The sequence below is a fragment of the Oryctolagus cuniculus genome, chromosome 1 (genome assembly GCF_964237555.1).
Source record: "Oryctolagus cuniculus chromosome 1, mOryCun1.1, whole genome shotgun sequence".
Classification (NCBI taxonomy): domain Eukaryota; kingdom Metazoa; phylum Chordata; class Mammalia; order Lagomorpha; family Leporidae; genus Oryctolagus; species Oryctolagus cuniculus.
The window spans coordinates 140,392,356-140,406,950 of NC_091432.1; the positions used below are offsets into that span (position 1 = coordinate 140,392,356).

At 40.5% G+C, this 14,595-nt stretch overlaps 1 protein-coding gene across 5 annotated transcripts in view; it reads right to left on the reverse strand.

Moving 5' to 3' along the window:
- The window catches only part of SPTLC1 (serine palmitoyltransferase long chain base subunit 1), a 55,396-nt gene that overhangs the window by 14,114 nt on the left and 26,687 nt on the right, over window positions 1-14,595 (reverse strand). For all 5 annotated transcript variants that reach the window (XM_008257928.4, XM_070049467.1, XM_070049472.1 and 2 more), the window contains 6 exons: window positions 11,262-11,391; window positions 7,056-7,145; window positions 4,731-4,838; window positions 2,325-2,420; window positions 1,670-1,766; window positions 821-875 (listed from right to left, as the gene is read on the reverse strand). In XM_008257928.4, the coding sequence (XP_008256150.2) occupies window positions 821-875; window positions 1,670-1,766; window positions 2,325-2,420; window positions 4,731-4,838; window positions 7,056-7,145; window positions 11,262-11,391 (576 nt within the window). The remainder of the gene's footprint in view (window positions 1-820; window positions 876-1,669; window positions 1,767-2,324; window positions 2,421-4,730; window positions 4,839-7,055; window positions 7,146-11,261; window positions 11,392-14,595) is intronic.

Sequence of the window (14,595 nt, forward strand, 5' to 3'; positions counted from 1 at the left end):
TATTTCACAAACCAATGTACCTGGAGCCAATCTATCATAAATCATGCAAAACTTGTTACTATCAGATAGACACACCCAGAATTTTAACTGTCCTTGCTCCTATTTTATCTGGAACAGCTGTGATATACTCATTTCTCAATTCTCCTTTTCTTTTAGCAGTCTCCAGTTTCCGTATCTGGAAATAGAGACGTAGGACTTTCACAATTGAAAAGGCAATGCTCACCTTAGGAAAGGCAAAAGAAACAGCTTGGGCCACGTGAGAAAATCTGCTTGAAGACATCACCAATCTCACGTTTCTTCTCAACTCTGAAGGAAGTTTACAGAACTACCTCTGTGGTTTTTTGCTTTTGCTATTTAAAGAAATACTCATAAGAGTCCCTTCAATTTCTTTTATGTCCTTAATTTAAATAAAACTCACTTACTAAAAATGAACATGGACATGAGAAGCTGGTGTCATCTACTTACTAATGCGTAACTGTATCCTTTCATCTGCACAGGTGTGAGGAGATGCTCTGAGATTTAACCTGGTTAATCCTGGGGTAAGATGCTGGATTACTATAATTTTTATACCTTCCATACTATAATATTTTATTAAGAGTTTGATTCATGTTTAGAATAACAAAGGCATGACTCTAAAACAGAGACAAAGTGGTTGCTCTGGCTTTATATAAATAAACCAATTGGTGTGAACTAAGTTTTTGGTTTCTTAGTTGCAAATTCAGTCAAACTGACCCAAGTCTACCATATTTAAAATTACTGACTTGTTGTTTAAGGGTGGTATAGATAAACAATATGCTGACTGAAAATACCTAAAACTTACCCTTGTAAAGCTTTATGAATTTTTTGGCACTTTTCCTTCAAAACTGCAAAAATACCTGAATGAAAAAAATAACATATGATATGGAACATCTGATAGCACTAATTTAAAAAATATTTTTGCAAACTAACATGTGACAGCACTAACTCAAAATTGTTCCAGCAAAATCTGGGACAATGCCTCTGAGCAAAATGGTAGCTTGTATTCTTATCAAGATTCCACAGATAAAATGGCTAAGAATAAAAGTGTACAGATCTATTACTTATTCTTGTTTCTAAACAATTTGGTAAAAAACAGAACAAACAAAATTGTACCAAAGTAATTCTTTGGTCATCTCTTGATATTTTCCTTTTATTCAAAGAAATTTAAAATCTAAAGAATTCACCAGGAGGCAGGAGTGCCAGACCACACGAACAGTGTGCACGGTTTTGCACCTGCTGATTCTCTGAATTATCATCCACCTTTAGGATCCAGGACCCCTGGGTAAAGCCTGCTTCTCCCTTCCTGTTTTAAGCTTTGGTAAGATAGTGCTGTAGCAGACAAAGACCACATGTTAAATTCTTAGCTGACTTTTTATCTTGCTCACTAAGTTCTTTGTTGGCAAATTTGTTTTGGCTTTAGTACCAAATGATGATTAGTTGTGTAGATAAAAAGGCAGTACATTTCAGTTAACCCATGTCCCCAAGGCACAGTTTCCTTACTGCCACTATTTCTACAATGCCAAATAATACCATTTAGAGCCAGAGTTTTGCCTGGCAAATAATTTCTTCTGGATAATTCCTCCAAAAGCAGACCAGTCACATGGGTAATGTAGCTTGAGATCTCTGACTACCTGGGTTTAAAAGGTTGTACCTGGGTTCTCTTCCATGATGTTGAGGGCTTCAATGGCAGCAGCAGCTAACAGGGGAGGTAACGAAGCTGAAAAGCAGTATCCCTGGCCAGAGAGTCGCTGAGAAACAAGCACATCAAAAACATGCACATGGATTTTCTCCATCTTTTTGGGTAAAACATTTGAAAGTTACTGATTCTCCTCTACACTACCCACTGAAGTATGCACACATGGTAAGGGGGTAAAATCCAGCCATTATACATGTAAGAAAAAAAGACCTTTTGTTAAGAGGGCGATAATTTCTAAATATAAATGTTTCATTTGCAGCAGTTTTGGTTTTTGCTTTTGTTTTCAAATAGAGCCTACCTGGGGGCCGGTGTTGTGGTACAGTAGGTTAAGCGGCCACCTATGATGCTGGCATCACGTACGGCAGTGCCAATTTGAATCTGTTTCTGATCCACTTCCCTGCTAATGTGCCTGGGAGAGCAGCGAATGATGGTCCAAGTACTTGGGCCCCCACCACCCAAGTAGGGCACCCAGGTGGAATTCCAGGTTCTTGGCCATTATGGTCATTTGGGAAGTGAACTAGCAGATGGAAGACCTCTTTCCTTCGCTTGTGTGTCACTCTGCCTTTCATATAAATAGTAAATCTTCAAAAAGAAAAAAAAAAAAGCTCACCTGATGGTCAATGACAAAGGACCTGCCACAGCAGAAACCTCCCACAGAAGCCAGGGCATTCTCCATATTGGCACTAATCAGATCAATGTCATCAATCTGCCAGAAAAGCGGGAGACAGTCAGCTACCCCTTGATTGAAAGGGAAACAACGGCAAAGTCAAGCCTGGAGAGAAAAAAGCTTAGCATTTAGCATCAGCATTTATTGTAACATCTGAATTTCTTAAAGAGACGACCTACATGAGAACAAAGGATATATCACAGAGAATCTATGGCTAAAAGGACGGTAGTCTCACGGCCCATCTCTGAAAAGTATGTCAGTTTATATACTTTTCAGCCATTTCATCATACACCGACATTGTTCTCAAAGTGAAAAAGATAATAAACGATAAAACCCCAAGCTGTTTGGTATTAAAAAGTCAGAGATCCCCCCAAAGATTATCTCGTTGTTAAAACAATACTCTAACAAGTCTTCATTACTGAAAGCAATGGAGATAAACAGAAATAAATCTATCCAAGTTTTGAGCACTTGAATCCTACATTCAATTTACCTTCTGTTGTTTCAAAAATCCCAACAACATCACAACAGAATCTGAACCAACTGTACCACCCCAAGTGCCTCATGGGCTTCTGGGTTCCCACATCTTCTTAAGTCCTCCCTTGCTGCCCTGGCCTGCACAAGCTCCAATCATCCTTAGTAGGCACTGAATAAATTCTTATTAAGAGCCAGGATGATGGCTCCTCAGATCATATCAATCAGGTGTATTACTGTTTCCCAGATCCAACAGAGAAACCCCTGTAGACTCTTCCTTTTCTTAAAAAAAAAAAAAAAAAAAGAAAAGAAAAGAAAAAAGTTCTTACCTGTTATGATAAAAAATTTCAAGCACACACCAAAACAGAAAAATAAATAATCCCTACCACCCAGATTCAATCAGCAGTAACTCAAAGACAATCTTGTTTCATCTATGGTAACTCCTGCCTTCAGCATTTCTTTGGAGCAAATCCTAACTTCATGGGGTTCCCTCTCTAATTATTTCAGCAGATAAAATGATCAAACACAATCATAGGGGCATATTTGGCCTATGGGTCTAGACACCAGTCAGGGTATCCATGTCCCACATTGGAAAGCCTAGGTTAGATAACAGCCCCTGATTCTAGCTTCCTGCTAATGTGGACTCTGGGAGAGAGTGGTGATGGCTCAAGTTACTGGGTTCCTGACACTCACACAGGAGACCTGGACTGAGTTCCCAATTTAAGCCGGGGCTGCAGGCCATTGTGGAGATTTGGGGAGTGAACTTGTGGATGGAAATTCTTTCTCTGTGTCCCTCAAATAAATTTTAAAAATGTATGATTTCAAGACTATTATCACACCCAATAAGTTAACAACTCCTTAATATCATCAAATATTCAGTATTCAAATATACTTGATTGTTTCACAAAGTTTGTTTAATAGCATTTGTTTGAATCAGGATCCAAGTAAGGCCCATAAATTCTGCACTCTAAGACCTTCATAAATATTATACCTCAATAACAACCACTGAAAGCATTTAGAAAACTACAAAAGTGAAGTTAACATTTTTCCTATTTACAAAATTTTCATAATGGCTCTTCTGCATTGATTAAACTTGCTTGGATCATATTTCCATTTATCCTGAATTCCTCAGTGCACTGAACTGCCAAGTATCAGTCGGCCTTAGAGGAGTGTGCTTCTACCTACCTTCACACTGACATTCACTGTGCTGTTTTTCCCTGGGACTATATGGGTGGTAGGCTACAGTTAACTTAAGGCAATTTTGTATTTTATAGCTTAATTCTGTAATACAGGTTGCAGAGCTTTTATGAATATGATTTAGAGAACAAGCTTCCTGTAGCTCTCTCCATGGTGGATGATAAAGGCAGCTGCCCACCACTGAGGTTCCAGAAACAGAACCCACTAAGCACTCTGGGCCTGGGGCCAGTTCTCTCCAGCTAAAAGAAATATGATAAACAACTCCAGCTTTTTGGGACCTCCAGGGGCTTTGCTGAATCCATTCCAGTGGTGTTTCTGACAGTCTCTCTCTATTTAAAAAGGTGGCATAACTATATCTACTGTCTACCACCCCCAAATCACACAGAATATTAAATGCTAGAAATTCCTTCACTGACACCATAAATACCTTTAAAAGGACGACTAAAGGAACTCTTAATTATTTTAAGAAATAAATGGAAAGCAAAATTGGTCTCTAGAAATATTAAAATCCTGATCAAATGCTCCCATGTGAACAGAATATAAATGTCAGGACTGGCCCTTCTGTGATTACAGGTAGGCAGGGAAGATGGCTCTAGGTCTGAGATAGTAGATAAAAGCATGCTTAGCAGAATGAACTTCCTATTTCCAAGATGAGGGGAAATTCTACAAAAAAGAACTCACATTGATTCCATAGTGTTCAGTGACACCTCGGCCATGCTCCCCAAGGACTCCAAATGAAAGGCTTTCTTCCAGAAAGATCCTTGCTTTGTATTTGTATTTTAATTTAACCTAGGTGTTAAATAAAACACAATTTTATCAAATTGATGATTAGCAGCACAAGAGAGCACCAGCATACCATATGGGTGCCAGTTTGTGTCCTGGCTACTCCTCTTCCAATCCAGCTCTCTGCTATGGCCTGGTAAAGCAGGCAAATGGCCCAAGTGCTTGGGGCACATTAACAGGGAGCTGGATCAGAAGTGGAGCAGCCAGGACTTCAATTGAAAGAAGCTCCTGGCTCCTGGCTTCAGATCAGCCCATATCCAGCCATTGTGGCTATTTGAGGAATGAACCAGTGGATAGCGGACCTCTCTGTCTGTAAGCCTACCTCTCAAATAAATAAATAAATCTTTTTAAAAAAAAGTAAGGACATTTAAGGATTCTGTAATATCTGCTCATTTAGCTTTAAGACAGTTTGTAGAAACTTATACTTTCCAGTGTTAAAGAAGCAATCTTCATGCCATCACACTTGTGTTGTATCTCTGCTTGTGTATTATTAAATATGACCTATTTTTAAAAATTTTTTATTTTTTTTAAGAATTATTTTTATTTATTTGAAAGATACAGTTAAAGAGAGAGGTAGAGCCGGAGACAGAGAGAGAGGTCTTCCATCTGCTGCTTCACTCCCTAAATAACCACAATGGGCAGAGCTGAGCTGATCCAAAGCCAGGAGCCAGGAGCTTTTTCTGGGTCTCCCATGTGGGTGTAGGGGCCCAAGGACTTGAGCCATCCTCTACTGCTTTTCCAGGCCATAGCAGAGAGCTGGATTGGAAGAGGAGAAGCTGGGACTTGAACTGGCACCCATATGGGATGCCGGCGCTGCAGGCTGTGGCTTTAACCCACTGCACCACAGCGCCAGCCCCAATATGTGCCCTAGTCTGACAGGCAAAACTCCTTGTTTAGTTTCCTTGTAAAGGAGTATCACAGCAGCACTACACATGGTACACTAAAGGTAGAGTAATGCAAATATCCATCAGTGGATGGATAGGGAAACAAAATATAGTATATTGATAATAGAACAGAACTTTGCAATTAAAAAGGAATGAAGCATTGACACAAGGTACAATGCAGATGAACTTTGGAAAATATAGTAAGTGAATGAATCTAGACACAAAAGTCAAACAGTGCATGATACTATCTACAGAAAATATTCAGAACAGGTAAATCTAAGAAAATCTAAGAGACATACATAAGACTGGTGGACTGCAGAGAGCTGGCCAGGTGGGGTCGGGAGGGGGTGGGAGGAATGGGCAGATGGGCAGGGACTGCTCAGTGGGTATGAAGTCTTCTGTTTTGTTGGAACTAGAGTTGAAGGATGTACAACATGGTGAATTTATTCAATTCCACAGACCTATACATTTTAAAAAATGGTCAATTTTGTTTTATATGTGAATTTTACCTTCATAAAGAAAATCTCAAAGATTACAGTTTCCAAAATCTATACATAGTACACAGTTTTCACCATTAAAAGGTGACTTCTACAGAATAGAGTTTATTTACATAAAATTCTCCAAAAGGGCAAAACTACTCTATAGTCTTTACATGGGTACCATGAAGACAGAGGTCTGAGGGAACTTTCTGGAGTGAGGGAAATATTCTACATTTTGACTATGGTGTAAGTAGTGACAGGGTTGTATGCATCTGTCAAAACTCACTAGGCTGGTGCCACGGCTCACTTGGCTAATCCAACACCTATGGCACCGGCACCCCAGGTTCTAGTCCCGGTTGGGGCACCGGATTCTGTCCCGGTTGCTCCTCTTCCAGTCCAGCTCTCTGTTGTGGCCTGGGAAGGCAGTAGAGGATGGCCCAAGTGCTTGGGCCCTGCACCCACATGGGAGACCAGGAAGCACCTAGCTCCTGGCTTCGGATCAGCGCAGTGCACCAGCCATAGCGGCCATTTGGTGGTGAACCAACGGAAGGAAGACCTTTCTCTCACTGACTAACTCTGCCTGTCAAAAAAAAACCTCACTGAATTTATATAGTGCATTTTATATGGTAATTTTACTGCAATAAAGTTGGTTGTTAAAAGCTAATTAAGTCTTGATTACTCCTTAAAGGCTGACATTGGCATTTAATATCATTTCCCTTATATGATCATAAGATGTTTATGATACCTACTGTATAAAGCAGTATGAATGTTATACATTAAAAGTGAGAACTTTCAACATAGACAAAAGGTATTTCTACCAAATAGTCTAAATACTGAAATAACTACCCATGGTTGCTTACCAATTCTGGAAGAGGACAAATAGTTCCAGTGTTCATGTATATTCCTTCCACTACAATGAAACGTCGAGTTACACGAGCCTTGCGAGGATTCTTTAAAAGAAAAAAATAGACGAGTTAAATTTCAGTAGCTGCAAATACCACTCTGTTACATACTCCCTAGCACTTTACCTTCCAAGATCTATTCATTAACAAATTCAAAACCCAATCTGAATAAACAGTGACAACGTTTCCATGTCACAACACCAACTACAAGGGGGAAACCCAAAAAGCTCATAAAAATGGAATTAAGAGAGTACAAAAGAATTTTGAGATCCACACAACAAAGTTTTTTCATAATATGCATTTTCCATGAACTTTTTTGAAGACCATAATAGGCACCCTCCCGCCCCCACCACTGCTGAGGAATTCTAGAATACTAAAACACAAATAAACCCTCCAACTCCAGAATGATTGGGAAGGGATCTGAGGGAATTTTCTGGGAATCTGAGAGTGTTGTATATCATAACAAAGTGGTGAGACCTAGTTTACATTTTAGTCAAAGCTGTATGGCTGGGATTTATGCATTTAAATGTCTCTCTATTTTTATCTAAAAGACCTATAATGAAGATTAGCATCATCACCATGATGGAGATGGGGAGGGGGCTGAGCAGGTGGACACTAACTGGACAATGGCAGATTGCTGGTAACAATTCCAGGGGAGGGCAGGTACATGGACCTTCATTGTACACAGTTTCCTTATATGTGCTGGCAGATTTCTAGAACCAAAAAGTCACAAAGCAGAACAAATCCCATTCTCCTTCACCCGCCCAAACCATGAAGCTCTTCCTTTCCTACTCCTGACTGACCCATCACTGAGTCAAGTAAAAGTACGCTCTGACCTTGCCCAGTGAGGTTCCAAGGCAGTCAGGCAGAAGGGCCTTTCCAAACAATACACACACCTCCCTACCCTGCTCCAAAGACCCCTCACACATATAAATCTGTAGATGTTCAGGTGTGCTGGACTGAAAAAGTACCGAGTTCCACCAAGAGTTTGCTAATATCTTCCTATACAAAGATTTCTTGCCTCTAAGCTTCTGCTCCAATGAGCTATTAGAAACTCAAGTATCATCACACAGTACCCCCTACATATGTAAAAATAATTTTATGTGCCTGTTAACTTCTTTTTTTTAAGTGAGACAAATAAAATCAAAAAGCAGGCACTGTGGCGCCGTGATGAAGATGCTTCTCAGGACACCAGCATCGTCTATCAGAGAGCCAGTTCAAGTCCCATCTGCTCTGCTTTCCATCCACCTTCCTACTACTGTGCCAGGGATGGCAGTAGATGATGCCCAAGTACTTGGGCCCCTTCCAACATGCGGGAGACTAGGACAGAGCTTCTGTCTCCTGGTTTCAGCTTGGCCCAGACCAGAATGTTGCAGCCATTTGGGAATGAACCAGTGGATGGAGTATCTCTCTTTCACTTTCTCTCTGTTGCTCTGCCTTTCAGATGAAAAAAAAAAAAAAAAGCCCTTAAAAATTAGCTCTTCATATCAAAAATAGTATTTTTTGTTTTTCCTGTATATTCATATAAGAGCACTTCAAAAAGCCTGTGAAAAAATGGAATTAAAGCATAAAAGTGGGGCCAGCGCTGTGGCATAGTAGGCTAAGCCTCCACTTGTGGTGCCGGCATCTCATATGGGCAGCAGTTTGTGTCCCAGCTGCTCCTCTTCCAATCCAGCTCTCTACTGAAGGCCTGGGAAAGCAGTAGAAGATGGCCCAAGTGCTTGGGGCCCCTGCCCCCAACACGGCAGACCCGTAAGAAGCTCCTGGCTCCTGGCTTCAGATCAGCCCATATCCAGCTGTTGTGGCCATTTGGGGAGTGAACCAGTGGACAGAGGACCTCTCTCTCTGTCTCTCCGTTTGTAACCCTGCCTCTCAAATAAATAAATAAATAAATAAATCTTAAAAAAAAAAAAAAAAGGACATTTAAGGATTCTGGACTATCTGCTCATTTACCTTCATGACAGTTTGTACCAATTTATACTTCCCAGTGTTACAGAAGTAGTCTTCATGCCATCACACTTGTGTTGTGAGTATAATCTCTGTATATTAACTATGTGCCCTATTTTGACAGGCAAAAGTCCTAGTTCAGTTTCCTTAATTGTTGGTGAGGTGAAGTTAGTTTTCACTTATCCATAGTAATGTATACATTTTATATGAACACTATTCATAGCTACTGCCTATTCTTTTGTTTAGAAGAATTAACATGGGACAAGAAAACACGTACGAAAAGGGATGAAAAAACCTCTCAGCTGACAAAGCTTGACTCAAACCTGGATTAAACTGCAATATTTTAATTTGTTTTCAAGTAAAGGTATGTTCAAGTAGAAAACATTCAAAATAGCTATTCAAATTTATTATTTATATGAAAATGGAAAAATATTTCTAAAATTCAAAATGTGAAGTTATTTAGAAATCTTACTCTTGGCAGGAAAATATGGTATAATTTAACTTGTAAAAAAGTAAAACTCACAGAATATAAATAAATTTCAAGATAATTAATTTTACTTATTATTCACAAAAAGGCAGTTCCATGGATTATAAATCTTAAGGGGCCAGCGCTGTGGCATAGTGGGCTAAGCTGCTGCCTGCAATGCCAGCATCCCATTTGGTTGCCAGTTCTAGTCCCGGCTGCTCCTCTTCTGATCCAGCTCTCTGCTATGACCTGGGAAAGCAGTGGAAGATGGCCCAGTGCTTGGGCCCCTGCACCCTCAAGGGAGACCAGGCTGGAGCTCCTTGATCCTGGCTCCGGATCAGCCCAGCTCTGGCCATTGTGGTCATTTGGGGAGTGAACCAGTAGATGGAAGATTTCTGTCTTTGTCTTTCTTTCTCTCTGTCTGTAACTTGACCACTCAAATAAATAAAATTTTTCCAAAAAAACTTACTAAAACACACATGAAAAACTTGAATATTTCTCCAAAAATTGTACAATACTAATTTAGCCAAATAAACTACAAGAGACTGATTCCCTGTCATTCTTTTCAAGGCTGTGTTCTTCAACCTGGTGGGCTGTATTCTATTACTGAATCAGAATAAGGAACATATTTTTCTAATTTGTAGGAAGAAATCAACCAGTAGAATGGTCTCAATTTTAAGATTTTTTTCCTCCTGTAGATTTTTCTAAATTGAATAAATAAAAACTACTGGCCTAGTACAGACCTAGCATAAAATGGTAAATCTACGCATGTTCATCACATGAATTGTATATTCAGGAAGTACTGCACTGAAGATGACATCTAAACAAAGACAACAGGATCCTAAATGAATAATGCAAGTATTTGGGAAAATGGAAAATTAATTAATGTGATGAGCATTTTTATGGGTTCTGAATTACACTGGCAGAGTCCTCTTGAAAGTGGTATTTGAGACAATACCTAGATGGCCAGGCTCCCATATCCCAGGGCAGTCTGCACCACACTGTCCTGCTGCTGAGCCACAGAACACCGCTACCTTTTCCATGCATGTCATCAGGGGAAAATAAACTATAATCTATAATCCTAACAGTGGGGCTTTGAACACAACTTCCTCTGTTTCACTCTCTAATCAGAACCCTACGGAGCTGCTTCCAAACCACCACTGCCAGCAGCAGGAGCCAAGTGGCCTAAGAGGAAGAACTGAAAACCAGGCTGTAGGTGAGGAACTCTGTTGGGGCAGGTGTTTCCCACAAGCAGTAGCTGCTCAGAGCTCCAAAATGAAAGTGGGGTGGGAAGAAAGGGTCTTCCTTTGTTCATAAATTAATGTTAAAATCTGCTGCCATGATTTATACTGAAATAAAGAAGCCTATTATGAGATGAATAGGTGCATCTCATTAAAACCCTAATGAGTGAGGTGTTATTACGCAGAGCTTAGATCACACATCCCTCACCTACCAGTGCCCCAGTACATGTTGCTATTTCTCTGTCTGCCTCCCCCTGCCCCTTCTGCCTTAGAAAGCTGCCTGGATTACTTCCCTGCAAATTTGCTATATGTAATTATGGCAATGACAAGGCAATTACAATCAGACTTGGCTCACCAACATGAAGTACATTTAATAAGCAAGAACACCCTTCCTTAATATCCAAATGTGATCCGCAGGCAAGTTTTCAATGACAAATTACCATTTCATATATAATTTAGCTGGTTAGAAAGTACAAAAGAACTGTATAATTTTCTTCAAAGGACTCATACCTTTTGATCTTCAATCTCTTGTTCTTTTAGTAGTCGCTCCAGGTCAGCCATATCATTATGTTTAAATATCTTAATGTCACTACGTGATGCCTGTAATCCTTTCTGAATAGCAAAGCAGGCAGCTCTATCTCTGCAAGGAAGAGAGACCCACAAAATTGGGGCTTAAAGACCTTGTCAACATTCTCAAAAAAAGAATGCTTGCTTTTGGAAACTGATCAATCTCCGGCTGTTCATATGAACACGGCAAATAAATAAAACATGCTTGAACATTAATATGTCCTGTCTGCGCTTTTCAAGTCCTTTCCATACAACTACAATGTTTAGCCTATTCTAAGAAGCACACGCTCACCTCGCTTTAGCCTCTCTCAAATCAGCATGCATTTTACCATGGATGTCTTATCAGTAAACTCATAGACTTACCTCTGAGAAATACATAAAATACAGGTGCATCTTACCATCAGTAGCATCTCTGATCTGACTGCCACACTACTCTGCTATTATCATGCCATGAGAAACAACTGGCAGCCCAGCTCAACAGACAACTTGTGGACAATAACCACTCTGAAGCCAAACAACGCAGAAAAAAAAAAAAAAAAAAAAAAAACACCCTCACCAGCAAAAGCTGAATGGGGAACCTGATAAAGTAGCGTCTGAGAGGGCCAAGCAGGGAGCAGGGATTTTCATTCCAGCCAGCTGCTATCAAGTGGACCCTTCACCCTCTAGTGTGGAATGCATGAAGACCACATGGACAGACTGACCTCCCACCCTCATCTGATGGAACAGGACACCCTACCCACTTCCATTTGGACAATGCAGAGGAGACCTAGCAGAGATTCAGCACTGTCACCATCAATCTGCAGCAAGGAACTCCCACCTGGGGTATCAATCACAGAGGCCAAACACGGACCCTGGTCTGAAACCCCTACTTCCCAGTGCTGGCAGTAATGAGGCAACCGTTCCTGACCCTTTTCCCTGTTGGAACAGTGTCAGAGAAAGCCAATTAAAACAGATGACTTAAATAAGCTATAGGCTTATTATATGGAGATATCTAGGTTATAATCAAATATCACTTATACCAAGAATCAGAAGCTATCAGAAGATATCAACTAGCATGAAAAAAACATGATAAATGTCAATAACTGAGATTATAGCTCCAGCAAAGAAAAATATACAGAGAAGAATCCTACGGAGATACTAGTAGAAGGAAAAAATAAGAAAAACTCATTAGCAACATGGAAATGACAGCGGAAAGGACCAGTGAACTCAGAACAAGAGAAATCATTCACTGTGTACAACAGACAGAAGACAGACTCTCAGACATGAGCAGAGTGGGAGTAAGAGAAAAGATTCAGATTATTGGAGTTCCAGAAAGAGAAGAAAACAAGGGTGGGGCTAAAAAAGTACTCAAAGAAACAACTGCTAAGAACTCCCCAAATCTGGCCAGTGGGTTAAGCCCACAAATTATAGAGGCTGAGTGAAATCTAAACAGGGAAAACCAAACAAACAGATGACAAGACACATCACAGTCAAACTTCTGAAAGCTAAGGGGAAAGCAAAATTCTTGAAAATAGCCAGAGAAAAACAGACTTGGGAAAGAATACACAGAAGGGGCCGGCGCTGTGGCGTAGTAGGTAAAGGCATCGCCTGCAGTGCCGGCATCCCATATGGGCACCGGTTTGAGTCCTGGCTGCTCCACTTCTGATCCAGCTCTCTGCTATGGCCTGGGAAAGCAGTGGAAGATGGCCCAAGTGCTTGGGCCCCTGCACCGACATAGGAGACCTAGAGGAAGCCCTTGGCTTCTGGCTTCGGATCAGCTCAGCTCTGGCTGTTGCGGTCATGTGGGGAGTGAACCAGTCGGTGGAAGACCTCTCTCTCTCTGACTCTACCTCTCTCTCCATAACTCTTTCAAATAAATAAAATAGATATAAAAAAAAGAATACACACAAGTCCTGTATGTTTTCTTAAAATACTTGTGAATCTATAATTACTGCAATATAAACAGGTTAATTTAAAAAGGTATACGATATAACATGGACATAGACTTGGCAATCACAGGACAGACCAGCACATGATTGACCAGTGTGCTGAAACCTACTACAAGCAAAGCACTGTCATTATTTACCCAAAGGAAAGAAATGAGGCCTCCAATATAGTACCTATGTCTAATGTGATTTTTCAAAATCAGTTTCCTAAACACCATATTTACCTTTAGCACTTTTGCATTCAAACCAATTTAATGCATGAATAATTGAGTTTCTAATAACTCACTGGTAACTGAAGTTTTAAGACCCTGGGCATAATACCTGGAACTGAATTTAGCTTAGGCATCCTAGCAATAAAAATAAAAAAGAAAATATATAATTTATTGTCTGACAAAGGAAGCATAAAATTCACCTGCAACAACAAACTTTTTCAGGACTTAAACTTAAAAGGGAATTTACAATGGGGTGCTTGCATAAAGTGATACTGAATGACATGGCAATTCTAACTGCTTTTACAAAACCCTAGAAACTTATTTCTATCAGTGAGTCTCAAGCTTGCAATAAGTTAGTCATAACTGATTTTTTACACTGCAGCAGTCAGCTAAATGCTATAAAAGACGAATACAGTGAGACTGATGCAAGTGAAGAGAGCAGGGGAGAGTGAGTGTGTGTGACTGCCTGTGGAAGGGAGGTCTGAGACAGAGTGATCTTGACAGGTAGCGAGAGCCCCTTTGGGCACAGACTCATGAGGACACCAAATTCTCTCTGTCTTGAGCTGTTCTCAGAGCCTGAGGAGGGCTTCCCTACAGAGGAGCTGCATGTAGAAGATGAGCAAGTATCAAGTAGAAGAGGAGAAACAGTAGAGTAGGCCATAGGGCCTGGCAAGTGCAAAGGCCTTGAGGAGAGGGGGGAGCTAGCCTACAAAGCTGCGGAGCCTCCAGCCCTTCTCATTGAGGGAAGGTGGTGCAAAAGGCGTCTGAAAAGGCACTCACAAGATCCCAATAAGGACTTGGGTCTTTATTTTGGAGAACACGGAAATTCTTAAATATATTAAATGGAATGTGACATAATCAGATTTGTATATTTTTAAAAAATTACTCAGTAGTGTTAAAACACTCTATAGTGTTAAAAAGGAAAACAGGAAACAAAAGTAATTTTGAGACTTAAAACTAAGAGACCTTTAACAGCCGCCTCATAAGATGGCAGAGGCTCGGGCTAGAGGGGCAGACGCTTCTGGCCGGCACAATCAGCTGCTTGCTGCCCCTTCCTTGTACCACACATTCAGGCTGCACATGTGCCAGTTTGCAGATCTGCCTGTGGGCGGCCAAGGACATTCCTGACTCCTGACTCAC